General features: G+C 40.9%; 1 protein-coding gene across 1 annotated transcript in view; it reads left to right on the forward strand.

Moving 5' to 3' along the window:
- clasp1a (cytoplasmic linker associated protein 1a) overlaps positions 1-16,095 on the forward strand; it is a 69,882-nt gene extending 53,787 nt beyond the window's left edge. Inside the window, exons 24-43 of the mRNA XM_072686136.1 lie at positions 450-512; positions 1,971-2,074; positions 2,361-2,384; positions 3,120-3,364; positions 3,650-3,713; positions 3,984-3,986; positions 4,148-4,311; positions 4,412-4,490; positions 4,601-4,744; positions 5,640-5,786; positions 6,565-6,671; positions 7,243-7,365; positions 8,076-8,223; positions 8,653-8,893; positions 9,589-9,645; positions 10,439-10,611; positions 10,869-10,997; positions 11,926-12,132; positions 12,514-12,630; positions 13,143-16,095. Of these exons, the coding sequence (XP_072542237.1) occupies positions 450-512; positions 1,971-2,074; positions 2,361-2,384; positions 3,120-3,364; positions 3,650-3,713; positions 3,984-3,986; positions 4,148-4,311; positions 4,412-4,490; positions 4,601-4,744; positions 5,640-5,786; positions 6,565-6,671; positions 7,243-7,365; positions 8,076-8,223; positions 8,653-8,893; positions 9,589-9,645; positions 10,439-10,611; positions 10,869-10,997; positions 11,926-12,132; positions 12,514-12,630; positions 13,143-13,229 (2,426 nt within the window). The 3' untranslated portion in view covers positions 13,230-16,095. The remainder of the gene's footprint in view (positions 1-449; positions 513-1,970; positions 2,075-2,360; positions 2,385-3,119; positions 3,365-3,649; positions 3,714-3,983; positions 3,987-4,147; positions 4,312-4,411; positions 4,491-4,600; positions 4,745-5,639; positions 5,787-6,564; positions 6,672-7,242; positions 7,366-8,075; positions 8,224-8,652; positions 8,894-9,588; positions 9,646-10,438; positions 10,612-10,868; positions 10,998-11,925; positions 12,133-12,513; positions 12,631-13,142) is intronic.
- Positions 16,096-17,376: the final 1,281 nt, after the last annotated feature.

Below are 17,376 nucleotides of genomic sequence, written 5' to 3' on the forward strand. Positions count from 1 at the left end.
CTTTTAGACATTGCCCAGACATTTCCGTCACTCACTTGACCGAGTGATTTGTTTAAGTGCATATCAGTTGTTGTGTAAGACTTGAAACAGTCAAATATTCAGCGAGAGATTTTGCGGAAATGTAGGAAAAAAGGCACCAAGTGTACTGCACTGTACAGCTCATTGCACTCTGTGTTCATTGCTAATCTGCTTCCACTGCTTGCGAATGGCTCCTACAGTGGCGAACAGAGAAATGTCTTCCTCATCTCTTCCGCTGCTCAATCATAGTTACCATGGTTACCAGTCTACCACTTGTGTGTCTCGCTCACAGTTAGTTAACGTTTCGGTTTGAAGGGGGCATGATGAATGTCGTCTCCTGCTGGGATGGCACTCATCCATGGTTTAGGTGTTGTAGTGCGGCACTAACCCTCCCTGGGGTGTCAACCCCCCCACTCTTCCTGTCCCTACAGCCTCCCGACGCCACTCTCGCTCCACCAGTGCGCTGTCCACGGCCGACCCCGTGGGCCAGTCAGGTGACCTGCATGTCCCCCTTTCCCTGCCCTCCACTCAGGGCGAGCATGCGTTCATTCGGTCGGCTCAGTTTCGCTCACTCAGGCTAAAACTTTCACACTTAATTAAGTTTTAGAGCATCTGTTAGGCTTCATATTATATGAATATTATATGAACTAGTCAGTCTGCACTGAAGACGTCTTTGGTGCGAGTGACCTGAAGTGTGAAGTTTTATGCTTGTTGTTGAGCCATATTCATTCAGTCGTTTTTGTTGCTCATCCTTTGTGCTAGTTAGTGCTCATTCACTGCTTGTAGCTTCATTTGATTGAGTTGATTGTTGGGACAGTGATGGTTATGTTCTTTTGGGTATGTGATTTATGCAGTTTCATTCAGGAAGTTATGTTTGGTCCATATAACATCAGTTTGCTGGGTTTCCTTATCAGCACATAAGAAGCATAAGATGTCAGTTCTCATCATTTGTGATCAAGTGTGATGCATTTCATATAATTATTATTAGTCTCTGTTGAAACTCAAAGCCCATTTCACTCCAGAAGGTACACGGTGCACCAGAACCCTTCCGTGATGCTAGTTATTCCGTATCGGATTGGACACACACACATCATGGCAAACTTTAATTTTTCAGCATTAAGAATGCAAGCTATGAATGTTTTGTTTGTGTATTGCCTAAATAATTTAATTGTGTTGACTAAATTTAAGCATAGCTTTTTTTTATATTTATATTTGTATCTTTTTAATTTTAAGCTGTTGCTACCTGCACACTTTGTTTACAGTATCAGATGGCAAAGAGCATATTGTTGAGGAATTTAAATATGTACTCTTGGCTCCAAAGTAGCTCTTTATTGGCCTAGACTGTACATTTAGCAAGTACACTACAAACAGCTGGAAGGCAGTGTGCAAATGCTGCTTTAAAAATAGTCTTTCAGCGTTTCGGCTGCAGTGCCATATGACGCATGCGGCTGGTGTGAAAGGCTATGTTGATGAATGTAGGAGCGCTTTTCTCATGTAGCCGCACCTCATACGGCAAGTTTACCACATCTGGTGTAAAACGGGCTTTATGATTTTTAAGAGACCCAAAGGCACAAGCTTAGGATGCTACTCAATGTAAGGAATTAGTATCTGCTTTTATGATTTAGAAGTGGTTTGTGGTTTATTTAAGAGATGGATGCCATGTGGTTTTGTTATGCTATTGTCCGTTTTGTATTACAGTTGCTCATGCTCATTCAGTTCTTAATTTTTTCTTTTCTGGATGCTTGTCTTTTGATTATTTCTTTGGTTATTTTGGGTATGTCCACCTTCTTATCTTTGTCCAATTTCTCTCCAAATGTTGTGCCAAGACATGTGGCACTTTCCTCTAGTTGTATAACTGTGTTTAAGTCACAGAATTGCAAGGTAGGTATCTTCTTTTTGAATTTTCTGTGTGGTACTCCTAACTCCTTCTGATATTGTCTGACCCTTCTCAGATCGGTTTGGGCTAATCCACCAGGCCCGTATCTCTGCTACTGTGAATGCCATGAGGGTTCTGAACACTGGGACAGAAGTTGAAGCTGCTGTAGCTGATGCCTTGGTAAGATTCCTCTATCTTAAATGATCTCTCCTTTTCTGTCTTGTTGTGAATATTACTTACAGGGCCAAAATGAAAGACTGTATTAAACTGTAGTCATTACAACATATGCTAAATGAATGTTGCAGATATCACTGTATATTTCTATGAATTCAGTGCCTCGGTAATGGCTGTATCAGTTACACAGCTGTGATTTTACCTGGGTGCAATTCTGCCTTCAACAGAACAGTCATTGAAATCTGTGTCTTTTTTTGCTCTTCCTTTCTTGTTTGTCTGGTAATATCTTCAGCTGTTAGGAGACTCCAGGAATAAGGTAGTTTTTGAATTCACACTGTGTTTCCATCTTATTCACTAATCTGCCAAAGTCACTCATATCATCGTGCAGTGAGTGTCGAGTGAAGCTGTAAGCACTTCAGAAACCACCCCAGGCATTTCATTCTAATTTATCAAGCGTTTCTAATTAACGCGTTCATCTTCTCTGCACAGCTTTCGCCAATTTCACCCTCTTCAGAGTTAAGCCTCCATAAACATACAGATTAAAGACCGCTTTTGGTATAGCAGCAGCAGCAGCATGTTTCATCTGCATACATACCTAGATTTAATTACTTCAGTCTGTTGTGAGGCACATCATCATTAGCACTTACTGTACTAATGATATAAGCTGGGCTGGCCTCCATGCATTGCTGGGCTGTTGGAAATACTTAAGACAAAAGCTTTGGGTTACCTGGGTAACCAGCCTCTAATACGTTTCGTGTTAAATAGTCGACATCTGATTACATTTTTTTTTCACTAAATTCCTAATCTTTGAGGAAGATTTCCTAGCCACTTTTAACATTTGAAGCCATGTATGGTATTAATGATCATGTGTTCACTTAAATCCTGCATGGCTTCCTTCTCAGGTCAAAAGTTATGCAGACTTGACTTGTGCCTGGTGAACCTTTTAAAATAACTTCCCAGGCTGGCTCCTTTCTTAGTAACAACATTTTGAAGTAAAGCTTACATTTTGTTCCATGTTGAGCCTCTGGTAACCTCTGTGCACTGTTTCCAGCGCAAGCCTGTAAGGCGACGGTTTGAGTCTCCAGGGATGTTCTCTGATGATGATGCCAACAGCGATGCGTCCAGTGCCTGCTCCGAGCGCTCATGCAGCTCGCGCAACGGCGGGATCCCACACTACCTGCGGCAGACGGAGGATGTCGCGGAGGTGCTGAACCACTGTGCCAGCTCCAATTGGTCGGAGAGAAAGGAGGGCCTGCTGGGCCTGCAGAACTTGCTCAAGAGCCAGCGTGTTCTTAGGTACGCCTTGAGAAGCCTGCTCAGAAAAAAAAAATACAGACACTAAAGTAATCTCATTCAGGGCTGCCACTAATGGCTATTCTTTTATAGATAATTTTGTCCGTTAATCTAAACAAATTTTTAGTTTAAACCTACGCTAAGTTTATTATTCATTTGTTGATGTCAATGCATCAACTTCAGCAACTAATTGTGGCAGCCCTAATATCAAGCTCAAGGACCAACACTCGCTGATTTTCCTCAATGTTTTTACAATTCAATTTCCCTTGTGTTTTATGCGTGCTTCAGCCGAGTGGAGTTGAAAAGGTTATGTGAGATCTTCACCAGGATGTTTGCAGATCCTCACAGCAAGGTAACTTACAGGGAAGCTTGCATACTGCTTATGGAAGTTTACTAACTTAAAAGAAATAACCTATAGTGTTTGGTTTAATCCCTTATTTAAATATGTTGTCTTTAAGTTTTCATAAATAAATTTAAACATGCTAAATGTAACCTGTCTTGCATAACCATTACAAGTTCAGACAACATTTGTAAAACATTTGTAAAACAGGCTGGTTTGTGCTCACTAATGGAGTGTTTTTGTTATTTGCATGTTCTGCCTTGGTGTGGATATTAATAACAGAGAGTAAGTGAAGCTTGCTTGGTTTTTCACTGTTCTATTGAAAAAATATTTATTATTGTGATGTTTATTATTTCCTGACTACAAACATTTTCTTTGTATATGCATCTTTCAGCCAGATGTTTTAAGCTTACATCTGATGATAATACATGGCTTCTCTGCTTCAGGTGTTTAGCATGTTCCTGGAGACTCTGGTAGACTTCATCACAGTTCACAGAGAGGATCTGCAAGACTGGCTTTTTGTCTTGCTAACTCAGCTGCTTAAGAAGATGGGAGCTGATCTTCTGGGCTCAGTTCAGGCTAAAGTGCAGAAGGCTCTGGATGTCACCCGGTTAGAAGATATTCTTCGTCTTCTCGCTTTATTTAAGTGCCACATTGAAATGTTTATTTTGTTGTTTTATATATTTTAATCGCTTGTTTTTGTCCTGCAGTGAATCTTTCCCATTTGATCAGCAATTTAACATTCTTATGAGGTTCATTGTTGATCAAACCCAAACTCCCAACTTGAAGGTAATGGTTTCAAGTATAGCCTTGAAGCTACTTTTATTACAGTATGCAGTTAGTCAGCATTAGCGGTTCATTGGTTAGCTATGTATAGTAAATGCTTTTGTAACTGGCAGGTCAAGGTGGCTATCCTGAAGTATATCGAGTCCCTGGCAAGGCAGATGGACCCTGCAGACTTTGTGAATTCCAGCGAGACTAGATTAGCCGTGTCCCGTATTATTACCTGGACCACAGAACCCAAAAGCTCTGATGTCAGAAAGGTACGTCTCCAAAGTGCTGGGTCACAGTTTGGTAATATTTTTGTCTGTTTTGGTGTAAGAAGATTGACTTTAAGAGAGACTTAAAGAGACTTCGTCTCTCTGTATTGCAAGATCTACCCATTTTCCTGTGTTAACAGTCTAAAGGCAGGGTAGAATTGGTGGTCAGTCTCTGTCAATGTCTTACACTGTTACACTATCTGCCCTGCCGCTGTGGCCTAGACCCTTCATAACTGGGCGAGTGAGGAGTTTACAGGCAGGCCCAGCACTGCAGCCCTGCTGCCTGGCGAGGGTAACCTGGAGGAAAGGTGTAAGCAGGTAGTGCCCTCCCGCTGGCCTAACCACCAAACCAGCACGCATCACCGGCCTCTAACCACCGCAAAAGTGTGACATTTAAAGCGTGACCTCTCTTCTTCTAACCTGCATACTACTGCCGCCTTACTTTTATATCTGTAAAATTAGGGGGGGGGCTGGGTTAATAATGCAAATTAGAGTGACAGGTGATAAATTAAGTTCTAATTTTGTTATTTTCTCTGACTTTCTGATTAGTGGGAGTTGCATTGCTGTGCAGAAAATGTACAAAGCCAAAAGCTTTTTCTCCTTTCTCTTCTGCCTAACACATTTTGTATGTCTTGACACAATAACAGTGATTTTAAGCAACATGCATGTGTGTAACAGTTAAAAAAGTGTGTTGCAGGATAAAAAGATCTGAATTTACCTGAAAAGGGCATTATATTGAACTTTGCACACAACTCTCACATGTGAACTGCCTCTGTAATTTTCTTGTCTGAATTACTTCCCATAGTGTACAACTGCAACAGTCTTAACCAGCATGCTTGGATTCGGCAGTCCAGTTTTGATTGCATCTCTGATTATGTGTGTGTTCTGTGTTGCGTAGGCTGCCCAGGTTGTGCTGATCTCTCTCTTTGAGCTGAACACACCGGAGTTCACCATGCTCCTGGGAGCTTTGCCCAAAACATTTCAGGATGGAGCCACCAAGCTTCTACACAGCCACTTGAAGAACTCCAGTAACACCAGTGGAGTGGTAAATTTCCATAACAACTATCTCACATTACAGTATTTACTATACATTTGTTGGAATACACTTCCTGACCAAAGCATGTAGTCACCCTGAGTGTTTGGTAGCTTTACCAGCCACGTTCATAGTTAATAGGGGCATAAGACTGCTTAAATGATAAGATGCTAGATTATATAATCTTTGGAACAAGTCGTTTTGTTAAATTCTGCTCTGCTCTGCAAGTTATTATTCTGAAGTGCAAATCAGTGGCACCGCCATGAGGCAGAAGACCATGCAAACTTAAGGAATGGGATCGCGGACTGCTGTACTCACCATTTGCGTTCTCTATCAAGTTCCGCACTTACTTTGGACTTGCTATCAGCCCAGGATCTGTGTTGTTGGAGCATCATGGATTGAATTTCCAAGTAGCTGCACACAGGCCTTAGCTTACCAATACTGGACCCCAAAAACACTTACCTCTGAGGAGTGAATTACTGGTCACCATCCAAAATCCTGCCGGATGAATCTCTTGACTGAAGTGTTGTATTACCAACTGCATATTTATGCCTGTTGTTTTTTTAATTATTGTTTCTCAACAAGCGCTTATCAATTTTATCCTGTGTCCACATACTTGTCAATTAGTGTAGACGGATAAACAAACATTGATCCAAGTGCTCAGTATCCATGCAAAAACAAATACAAAACACATAGCGCTGTTGTTCAGTCAATTGCTATTACTAGTCAGACTGGATTGCTGTTGGTTTGTCTGAGTAGAGATTTTACTCTCCTTTTCTTTCTATTTCAGAGTTCCCCCAGCAGCACAATGGGACGCACACAATCTAGACACCCATCCAGCAGGACTAGCCCCCTCACCTCCCCCACAAACTGCTCTCACAGTGGGCTTTCATCAAGGTACATTGTCTCCCCGTCTGAGTCAGTCTTCACTGTGCCACTAATGCATGATTGCACTCTGGGCATGGTATTCTGGTGGATAATCACTGCAGGATATGGGCTCTTGCTTCTTTAATCTCTCTCACACAAACCTTTCCTTTCTTGAAAAAAAGCTGTAGTGTTTCTTTCCTCAAAACTCCTCCCTCAAAAACCTAAAACCAAATTCTAGTTTTGAGTGAGTTTTTTTCTGATTTGGAGCTACAGTCAATTTACATTGACCTCAAATAACAATGCAGTATACTCTGAGCTTTTTAAGATCTAATGATAAGTCTGTATTGACTGTAGCTCTTCTGAAAGACCGCAAAACCCCTCACTGAACACAGATGACAGTTGATGGGTTTCTGGGCCATTCTAAATCTCTCTTTAACTCATACTGCTAACCTCAACATTCCAACTAGCCTGTTTATCTCTCTTCCTGTTCCTCCCTCTACATCCCTTCCTTTTCCTTTTCTTCTCTTCTCTTTATCTCTTCTCCTCGTTTTGTGTCCCTCTTGCCCCGTTCTCTTCCTCTCTGGCTGTTCTTTGGGCACAGTCGATTGTGGGGTTGGAGTGTCGATGGGTTCTCAAAGCACCCAACTCCCCCTCCTCCTCCGTCTCACCCCTCAGTCCCTGCCGCCCCCTCCCTCAGGGCCCTTCGCTGCGCACTATCACCCAGGTAACTCGGCCGCTAGCCTGTCATTGCGAGGAGGGGCGGCACAGGTGCTAAGACCCCACTCACTCATGACAAACCCCATTAGAAAATGACATCATGCTTTTCAGTGAGTTGAGCCTTGCAGAGGTTCTTCTGATGAACAATGGAATTATGTGTAATGTCGTCATTTTAATGTCTTTGCTTCTAATTGCTAATGAACTACATTTGACCTACACATTATTGCACATGTAATACATGTGTCCAAAAGTATTCAGACTCCCCCTTCTAATTACTGAATTCTACTAATGCTGTCGCACAAATTGCTGACTAAGGTTTTCAACTGCACACACAGCTCATGTAATGCATAGAAAAGCACTGACAGTAAGGTGGGACACTGTAGAGCAGCTGCACATGCGCCTAACATCAACTTGCCCAGTACCATATGTCAGCAAGTAGGAGTACAATAGCCAGCAGTTTGGTGTTGTAGGACAATTGTAGGAGATGAGCAGCTTTGTCTTGCCAAATGCAGTGTTCAGGGCTAATGGCAGATCATTACTGTTTGATGCTTTGCATTCCTTCACTTTTTTGCATTCCGTCACTCCACACCTGTTTCTCCACACAAGTCAAAAGTGTGCTACCCTTGAGCCTCACTTTGCACCATGACTTGATGATGATGTGTGTGGACTGAGCGCAACACTGACTGTCTTTCCTTCCCTTCCTCTTATCCTGAACAGTGTGATGGAGTATGACACAGAGAATATGAACTCTGATGAGATCTATAGTTCACTACGTGGTGTAACCGAGGCCATCCAGAGCTTCAGCTACCGTAGCCAAGAAGACCTCAATGAGCCAATCAGGCGGGAATGCAAGAAGGATGACGCGGTAGGCCATCTTATAAGTTATTCAGTAGTTTGAAGAAGGATTTACCATCTCCTCCCTGTGAAATCTGCAGAGAACACATTAAATGACTGCACAGAAGTTTAGAATCCACCAGAATTACTGGTGTTGTGAAGTTTAGAGTTAGTTTAAAGGAATTGGACCACTTTGCTTCAACTAAACAACATCCTATGTCAGTTTTTGTCAGTGCGTTTAGCGCTGGTCAACTTAATTCCACACAGTACAAGATCGCCCAATACATGATGCTTTCTGTTAATCAAAATATGAAGTGGATCAGATCTTAAAATGATCAGTAGTTAAAAAGGGCATCACACTGCAAAATATTTGTAGGGGTTTTATGCTAATATTTAATTCCTATTTTTTACAAAATGTATTACATTATTAACTTCTGTTTTTATATAAACCCTCTCCCAGGTTGGTCGGGAGGCAGCATCTCCTGGCTCTGATGCTCGGTTAGGTTTGGATATAGTCGAAGGAGGCCGCACTGCCTTGGATAATAAGACATCCTTGCTCAACACCCCCTCTCCTCGTGCTTTTGCTGGACCAAGGTCTCGCGAGTTTGCACCTTATGGTTACGGTGACACTATTGGAGGTTACGATAAGAGTGCTCTGAAAGAGGCAGTCTTTGATGACGATGTGGAGCAGTTCCGTGACTGTGAGTTTGTGCTTTCTATTGTGCATACAATTCTATCATGCTCACCTTGTCTGTCCCATACCACTTCATATTGGGGAAGTGTCATCCTTGTCTGTATTGGAGTTCATTTACTTGAACATCCTTTTTTTCTTCTTCTTCTTCTTTTTTTTTCTTCAAGCTGCATAGTAGGTTTGATGGGTGTCACAGGCATAGTTGGTATAGGAATATATGCTCATTATGAAAGCCTTAGCATATCAGGATACATATAAGAACTAGCTGAAGTGCTTTCTCCAGTGTTTGGTATGGTACATTTAGATGTGGAATTGTAGTAAGTCACTGGGAGAAGGGAGCATAGTGGGTTGTTATGATCAATAAAAGTACAATGCGTTTTGCACAAAGGAACTTTGGAAGGTTTGTAGGAAGGGTGTGTAGGAAAGGTTCTTCTGTAGTTCTGCAATTCTACAATTTCCCTCCTCAAGCATACTGAATGTGGTCATTTTTCAGCAGAAAGATTAAATCTGTGCTTGCAGGACTCAAGATCCTTTTAAAAACATTTATCAACAAACAAGTCAGGGCATCCTTGTGTATATGCACTCTTTTTTTGCACAGAGGAAGAATGAAGTAGGGGGAGAATTAAGAGTCTTGGTTTTCACAGAGTGCTTGTCATCACATCCCCTGCTATCCTCCCCTCCTCCTCTCCTTCCCCCCCTCTACAGGCCGTCGGCAGGAGTGTGGTGAGAACAAGATGGTGCTCCCCAAGGGCTTTGCTCCTGGTAAAGGCCTGCACAGTAGAATAAGAGATTTTCTGCATCTTGCATACATTTGGGCATTTGTGTTTTCTACCTTTTAAGTCCAGTTCATTTCATTGTTTACCATTTAACCCATCTCATATTGAGTGGCATGGCTGCTTGTGTGCTGACAATGCTATAACGAAGGCACTCTTTCATGCTTGAATCACTAATACAATCCAGTAACTTGTAGAACTGTAGTACGTTTGTTGTACCTCTTTAAAACTGTTAACATTATTGCCAAGTTCTTTTCAATTCTTATGTTGTTGCCTCTTGCCATGGATGAACACTAACACAGTTCTAATACCTGTAAAGAATGTAGCTGCACAGGACAAAGCCTACATGCATACATGTACATAACCTAGATAAATATTAATCCAGAAGCTGTTAAGCATATTAAACTTGTAGCTACCATGTCTGCTCTGTGTTTGTAGCTTTTAGCGGGGCATTTTCTTGACATGTTCGTTAGATATGGGCGCTGTTATGCAAAAACTTAGTAATTCCAAAACATCAACTTTACATGTAAAGAGAAAAGGCATCTTAAAAAAAATTCAGTGAATGTCAGTGTAAGAGATTTTATTGTTCCAAGTCATTTTGGAGCATTTCTATTGTTGTAAAGAACAACTTCCAAAATCAGATTAACAGTGGAAAAACAACGAAAATGGAGATGAAAAGTTTTTGTGTGATGACGGTGAAATGTGGCCCGATATCTACCTAAAGTTGGGCGCTACACTCAGTTTGTCCTGTACTCTGACTAAAGTTGCTCTAAACCACTCAGACCTGGTGGCAGACCTGCTGAAAGAGCTGTCCAATCACAATGAGCGGGTGGAGGAGCGGAAAGGAGCGCTAGTGGAGCTGCTGAAGATCACACGGGAGGACAGCATGGCTGTATGGGATGAACACTTCAAAACAATCCTGCTCTTGCTGCTTGAGACACTCGGAGACAAAGATGTACGTTTATTCAGAGCAGTCTTTAGCGCTTGCAGCTGTTGTCTTAACGCTGTCTCAGCACTTTTCATGCTGTGATGCTGTGAGTTGCAGTCTGCACTGTGAAATAGAACATTAATCAAGTTCATTCCGATCCAGAAATACAGCTGTTTAAATTCTGCATATAATGAACTTTTTGCACTGCTGAATGTCTATGAAAGTTCTTCCGTGGCACATATGGTTGTTCATGTTGGTGATTTAAATTGGGTTCTGTCTTACAGCACACCATCCGGGCCCTGGCTCTGCGTGTTCTCAAAGAGATTCTAAGGAGTCAGCCGGCCCGCTTTAAGAACTATGCAGAACTCACAATCATGAAGACACTAGAAGCTCACAAAGACTCTCACAAGGAGGTCAGAAACATTATTTTTTTTTATTGAACATTGATGATCTGTTCTGCTATTGCTATTTTGTAACTTATATTTTTGTATAAGGTTTATTTAATTATATGTAATTATAAAGTCTGTATGCCCAAGACCAAGACCCAAGAACAAGAAAAACAAGCAACACTTGGTCATAGAACCCGCACATGTGACTTAATGGTTCATTGAGAGGTTTTCTTAATGCCATTGAGAAACCATGAGCCAGTTGATCTCTTTAATCCCAGTAGAAATCTAATGACTGCACCTGTGGAAAGAAATCACCTTGGTTACAGCTTATCTCCATGCAATCCTCCCTCACAGAGTTAAATGAAGGAATTAGGAGAAGACATCCCTGTCTTTAAGGAAGAGCTTTAGTTCTATATGTAGAAACATCACAGCCACAAACATCTTGATTAACTTTACCAGCTGCCTACATGCCTTTTAGGTTTAGGATTTTATACTGTTTTAATTTTTCCCAGGTTTTTTCCCCAGTTAAGCTGTTTCTGGTTTACACTCACTAACTATGTCTCCTCCATTACATCCTACCCACTTACAAAGTGAGGCTCAGTTATGCTTTTTTGGGGTCTCCTGGCCACAGATAGCTGTGGTATCACTGAAATCAGTCTTGTATTGACTGCGGTAGACTGTGGTAGACTCAATTGCATAGTGGGTTTAATAATCTCAATTGTTTAACTTTGGGTGCACAGATAGCTTAAAAAAGTATAGCCACAGATGAATTTAATAAATAATTTTATTGGGGAAATCTGTGCCTGCTATACTGCCTCACTGATTCATATACATTGTGTATTTGTAAATAAAGAGAAAGAGTGAGCTATGATGGAAACCATTGACTTGGTGTAAACATGGTGATGTTTACACTAGAACTTAAATGCATTTCTTTCTTCTGCTGTACACACAGGTTGTGAGGGCTGCTGAAGAGTCTGCCTCCACACTAGCTGGTTCCATCCATCCTGAGCAGTGCATCAAGGTTCTATGTCCCATTGTGCAAACTGCAGATTACCCCATCAACTTGGCGGCCATCAAAATGCAAACTAAAGTTATTGAACGCATAGCCAAGGAATCCCTCCATCAACTGCTGCCAGACATCATTCCTGGACTCTTACAAGTGTGTCCCTTGTATTTTGTTTTGTCAAGTAGCTCTTTGTGAAATACTGACTATTCAATTCAGCTCCAAATTAAGTATTTTCTTACTCAACAGTTCATTTCATTGTCAAAAAAGAATAAATCACCACCATTCTCAAACTATCACCACCACGTTCTCAAGCTTAAACTATAATATGTAGTGTTTCCACAGCTCTTTATGTAATTTATCCACTGGCAAAAATGTTTAGTATTTGTAACATTAGCCTAATTTCAAATGGGGGAAACATTGCCTTTATGCTTATGTCGCCATCCCATCTTCCCCTTAATTCTCCTTTGACCTGTGTGTCCATAACATGTGCATGTCTTGGTCAGTGATTACGCCTATCGTTCTGTTTTCCCGCAGGGTTACGACAACACTGAGAGTAGCGTTCGTAAGGCCAGTGTATTCTGCCTAGTGGCCATCTACTCTGTGATCGGTGAAGAGCTTAAACCCCACCTGGCACAGCTGACCGGCAGCAAGGTACAGTCTCCTGCTCTCCAGCCACCCCCTTTATCATTCTTCCCTTTGTTTTTTACGTGTTGGAACAGCAGTCAAATAAATCTGTATTTAATGCCCTTTGACCTTGAGTTGCATAAGATTGCAACACTCGATCTTGATGTCGATTTGCAATTTTTATTCTCTCAATTAAAAGTATTCTGGGGGTCCTACCCTTCTATTCACTGTGATTTCTAATTTAGGAAAAAAACTAGGTTTCGTCAATCCTACCCATTAAAATAATGTCCAGTAGTGTCCCTCCAGTATTTGCTGCTGTAGTATCAAAGTAACGGTTACATTTGAGTAGCTGTAATTTTTAGCTAGATACACAGTGAAGCTGGTCATTTGGTGAGCTTCTATTAGGTCTTGTAGCTATTAATTTCTAAAAACTGACATGCTACTTTTTGTCTGTCAGTGTCGAGTCTTTACCATCATTGTGGCCATGTCATTGTTAAAATATGCCAGATTCACAGCACTGTTTGATGCTCTCTCCTCAGATGAAGCTGCTGAACCTGTACATCAAAAGAGCCCAGACCACCAACAGCAACAGCAGCAGCTCCTCTGATGTGTCATCCCACAGTTAACCCAGTTGAGGGGCCATGTTCATCAGTACCCTGCTGTCACCAATGGGAACTTAGTTGTGCCTCCTTCAGACCTCTTTGTTCCTCTTTCTTCTCTTGTTGTCTTTCTGGATATTTTCAGAAAAGACATTTAGCCCATTTTAGTCTTTTTTTTTTTTTCGTTTTTCCCTTTATTTCCTTTCTGAATGTAAAGAAGGTTTGAACTGAGGAGATGTGCTTTTCTTTTCCAGTGTGTTGCTAGAGATCAGATCTTCCTTGACTGACATCACTTTCTAGATTTTTTTTTTTTTTAAGCATAGACTTTCTTCATCTCTGAAGAAATGGTTTAAGACTTGATATTTAAAGTTAATAATGTGGTCTTTTTCAAATCTATAGTGTTTGCAATACTTACATTGTTTATTTGTTGCTTTATGAAGTTTTACAAGACCATTGGGGACGTTTTAAATGGGGCACAGTTGTGAAGGTCCAATAACGTCACTTGAAACTCAGTTAGTGATAGAGGATCATTTGGCTGGCCGAGTGATTTTAAAAATGTGATTTAAAAACAAGGACAGAGAGCCGTTTTAAGGTGAAGCTAAAATGACAACCAAAAAAAGGAAAGAAAAAAAAGTAGGACTAAATGTAGAACTTTATTTCCATTTGTATCAGAATGACCTGCCACCAGATCTGCACACCTTACAACACAGAAAATATAGTGGGAGAGGTTTTATCTTTAAATTGTATGTTTTGTGTTCATCATTGAAGGTTGTTTTAAAGTCTATTGATTTGTATTAAGTTGTTTTATTTTATAAAAGTGTCAAATAGCTTTTAAGTTTCTATGGTAAATTATGCCCAGATATGGTGGCATGAAGTCACATGAGCGAACAAGGACAGACTACTGAATGAAGTATGTTCCTCAGTCAACCTGGGATTTTGCTTTTCCGTTCACCAAATTCACACAAATCGTCTGCAGTAAACGGCTCAAGATTTGTAAATGTAATTCTTTACTGGACAGTGTTTTTACAGCTAACAAATAGCATGAAAACACTACAGTTTCCGAATTACAGCCAACAGTCAGACTTAATTATTTAATTGCATTGTAAGCTCCATGTGACGGGTGGAGCAAATTACAGTGAAGTGGCTAAAGTTCTGTCCTGCTGAAGTCAGTCAGTGGCACATTCACACATCCCTGCCAGTCATTGAAGTCAAAGTTAGTAACAGACACTTGTGATGAGCTATTAGCTGCTACTGATGTGGGATGCATTTAGTGTATTACATGTGAAAACCTTGTATCTCCAACATGGCAACTTTACAGGAAATTGCCTTTCAATATTTGTCGTTTTGGAGCGTTTCTATTGATCCGTTTTAATTCAATGTGAAGAACACCGGCCAGGTTCACATTAGGTCAAAAAAAGTGAAAAGTGGCAATTATGGAGATGTGAGGTTTTTGCAAGGCAGTGTCCATATACTATATAACCTTAAACCGTGAATACAATCGTTGATGCAAGGAACGCAGCAAAATCCTGGGTGAACTGCTCATTATATAAACAGAGATTTTTAAGAAGCCCCATTTGATTTAAACACGATGACAATCTGAAATGTAATTTGCGCTCAGTGAGGAAGTTAAGAAGGTTGGAAAGGGGGGGAAAGGGTTTTTTGAGCCATGAGTCAAATTAAATGAATGCAAGGCACGCAGTTTTTTCACAGGTGCCAAGCAAAACTTGACAAGCAGTGAAGTCTGAAACACTGAATGAATCTTTGTTGTTTTCATTCTTTCTAATCCCTGAATCACGTTTTCACAAACTGCTGAACCAAGTCCAAAACCCTAATGAATATTCCACAGTGGCGGAAACTTCAAACACTACCATGCCTTACATTCTCTTTACTCATAGTATGGTTTGACCACTCCGACTGTTTGTTATGAGCGTGTGCTCTGACTGAAATGTGAAAAGGGGCCTGTAGATGCAGTGCCTGTGTCTGTGGCTCCAAGAAAAATCCCTCAACATTGGCTCATAAAGTAAATGACCACAAAATAACAATGTCACATTGTCAAATGTCTGAACTTCTCACCTTTCCTTCTGCAGCGTTTGGCTGTCAGATGCTTTTTGTACATACACTTCAATCATTGCTTTGCAGTCGTCACAGAGAAGAGCAAAAAAACTTTGGGTTTTGCACTCTTTTGCACGTTAGCAAATAGCCTGCATGTTTTGGAACTTTGGACCATCTTGCGCTGCAGTGACTGGCCTTGTCGTTGCTGTTTTAGAGAACTCGCCTCCCCAGTAGTGTGGTCAGTCTGTAAATACAGTATTATTGTTTTGCCCCCACCCAGTGAGAGTAGGCAGCCGAGTACAAAAAAATCAACACAGGGCTCAACGATACGACCAAACTTTCACGCGTCTGTTTCTCCATATATAGACCATGAGAAAACCTGAGAGCAGGGGCTGAAAGCACCCTAGTTTCCATGCAATACCACATATTGGGGCATGTGGCTTTAACAAAGGTACACTGTGTGCGTGCCTTGTTAGTATCCAGCTTTTCTTGATTTAAATGACCATGAACTAATTCCGAGTGTGGGCCATTTGATCTGGGGCCAATTTTAAAAAGGAGCCAACTATGAGGTTTAACACTGCAAGTATTAGCTTTAAGTCCATCAACAGGGGGTCTCGATAATCCATGGAAACATGGGGGCCATGAAAAGTATTCCAGTTGTTCTCTACGTGTTATAACTTTTTGTCATGTATCGCTCATATCTGTATTTATACATTTAATTTCTTTTATCATGACAGCTGTACAGTTGTGTTTTTTTTCTCCTTTCTTTTTTAAGGGCCACCTGTGATAGATTTGCAACCTAAATCTGTTTGCCCTAGAAATAAACCAACCTGAAAGTTTATTTATCGATTTGTTGCTTCATTACTGTGCAAAGTCAGATACCAGCCTTCCTTTCTTTACAGGTCAAAACAGTCAGTAAGTTAGTTTTTTTTTATTTCCTCCAAAAAGTAAGGAAATTTGTTTGGTAGATTATTTTTTTGTTGTACCAATGCTTCTTGGCAATTAATCTTATCCTGTTCATTTCCCTTTTAAATGATGCCACAGTTGTAAGTTACATGTATTTTTGGGATGAGTGTATATAAAAATCATTTTGAGGATACAGATACAGGTTTTCCAATCAAATATCAAGTGGAAAAACAAGTTCTAAAAATAGAATTTAAAAAGTATTAAAAGGTTTTTAAAAAATGAGATGTGCAAGACCTGGTAGACCACCAGACCTGTTCCCATCAGATAAACGGCACTAAAAGCTTTCATGTTTGAGAGAAAGTGATGACTGACCAGATACCTCAGCTCATTATGTTTAAGGTTACTTGGTTACATGTGTGTGAGTGAGAGAGAGGGAGAGGTACAACACTGATGTTGAGTAAGTGAGCCTGGCTCACATCTTCATTCTAGTTCATGCCAGGTGTTCAATGAGGTTGAGGTCAGGACCAGGGAAGTTCTTCCACACCAAACTCGCCTAACCTTGTTTTGTGCCCTGGGGCAGTCACAAAAAATTACCTTCCCCAAACTTTTGGAAGCATACAACTGTCCAAAATGTCTTGCTATGTTGAAGCATAGGCCAGCACCTGAAAAACGATCCCATTGCATTATCCCTCCTCCACCAAACCTTTCTGTTGGCAAAGTGCAGTCAAGCAGGTAACGTTCTCCTGGCATTCACCAGATCCTGACTTGTCCATCAGACTGCCAGATATAGAATCGTTAGTTATTTTTGTGCACTATGCTTCTCAGCACTCAGCACTCCCAGCCCTGTAACTCTGCTATGTGGCTATGGTTCTTAAATGCTTCCACTTTTCAATAAAACCAATAAAAACTTCATCTGACTTGTTCTAGGAGTGACATCCTATTACAGCACCACACTGGAATTCCGTAAACTCCCCCATTCTTTCACTAATGTGTGTAAAGGCAGACTGCATGAATAGACGCCTGCTTTTATACCTGTGGCAATGGGACTGAATGAAACACCTTACCTACATTTTAAGAGCTGTCCCCCAATACTTTTGTCCATACAGTGTGTACAGACCTTTGCATGACCCTGCATACCTGATACTGTATAATATGTGTGTGTGTTGGTGTTGGGGTATGGCCTCTGCTTAGTGCTGTGGTGGATTTATAGGTTGAA

The sequence above is a fragment of the Salminus brasiliensis genome, chromosome 8 (genome assembly GCF_030463535.1).
Source record: "Salminus brasiliensis chromosome 8, fSalBra1.hap2, whole genome shotgun sequence".
In the NCBI taxonomy this organism is placed as follows: Eukaryota; Metazoa; Chordata; class Actinopteri; order Characiformes; family Bryconidae; genus Salminus; species Salminus brasiliensis.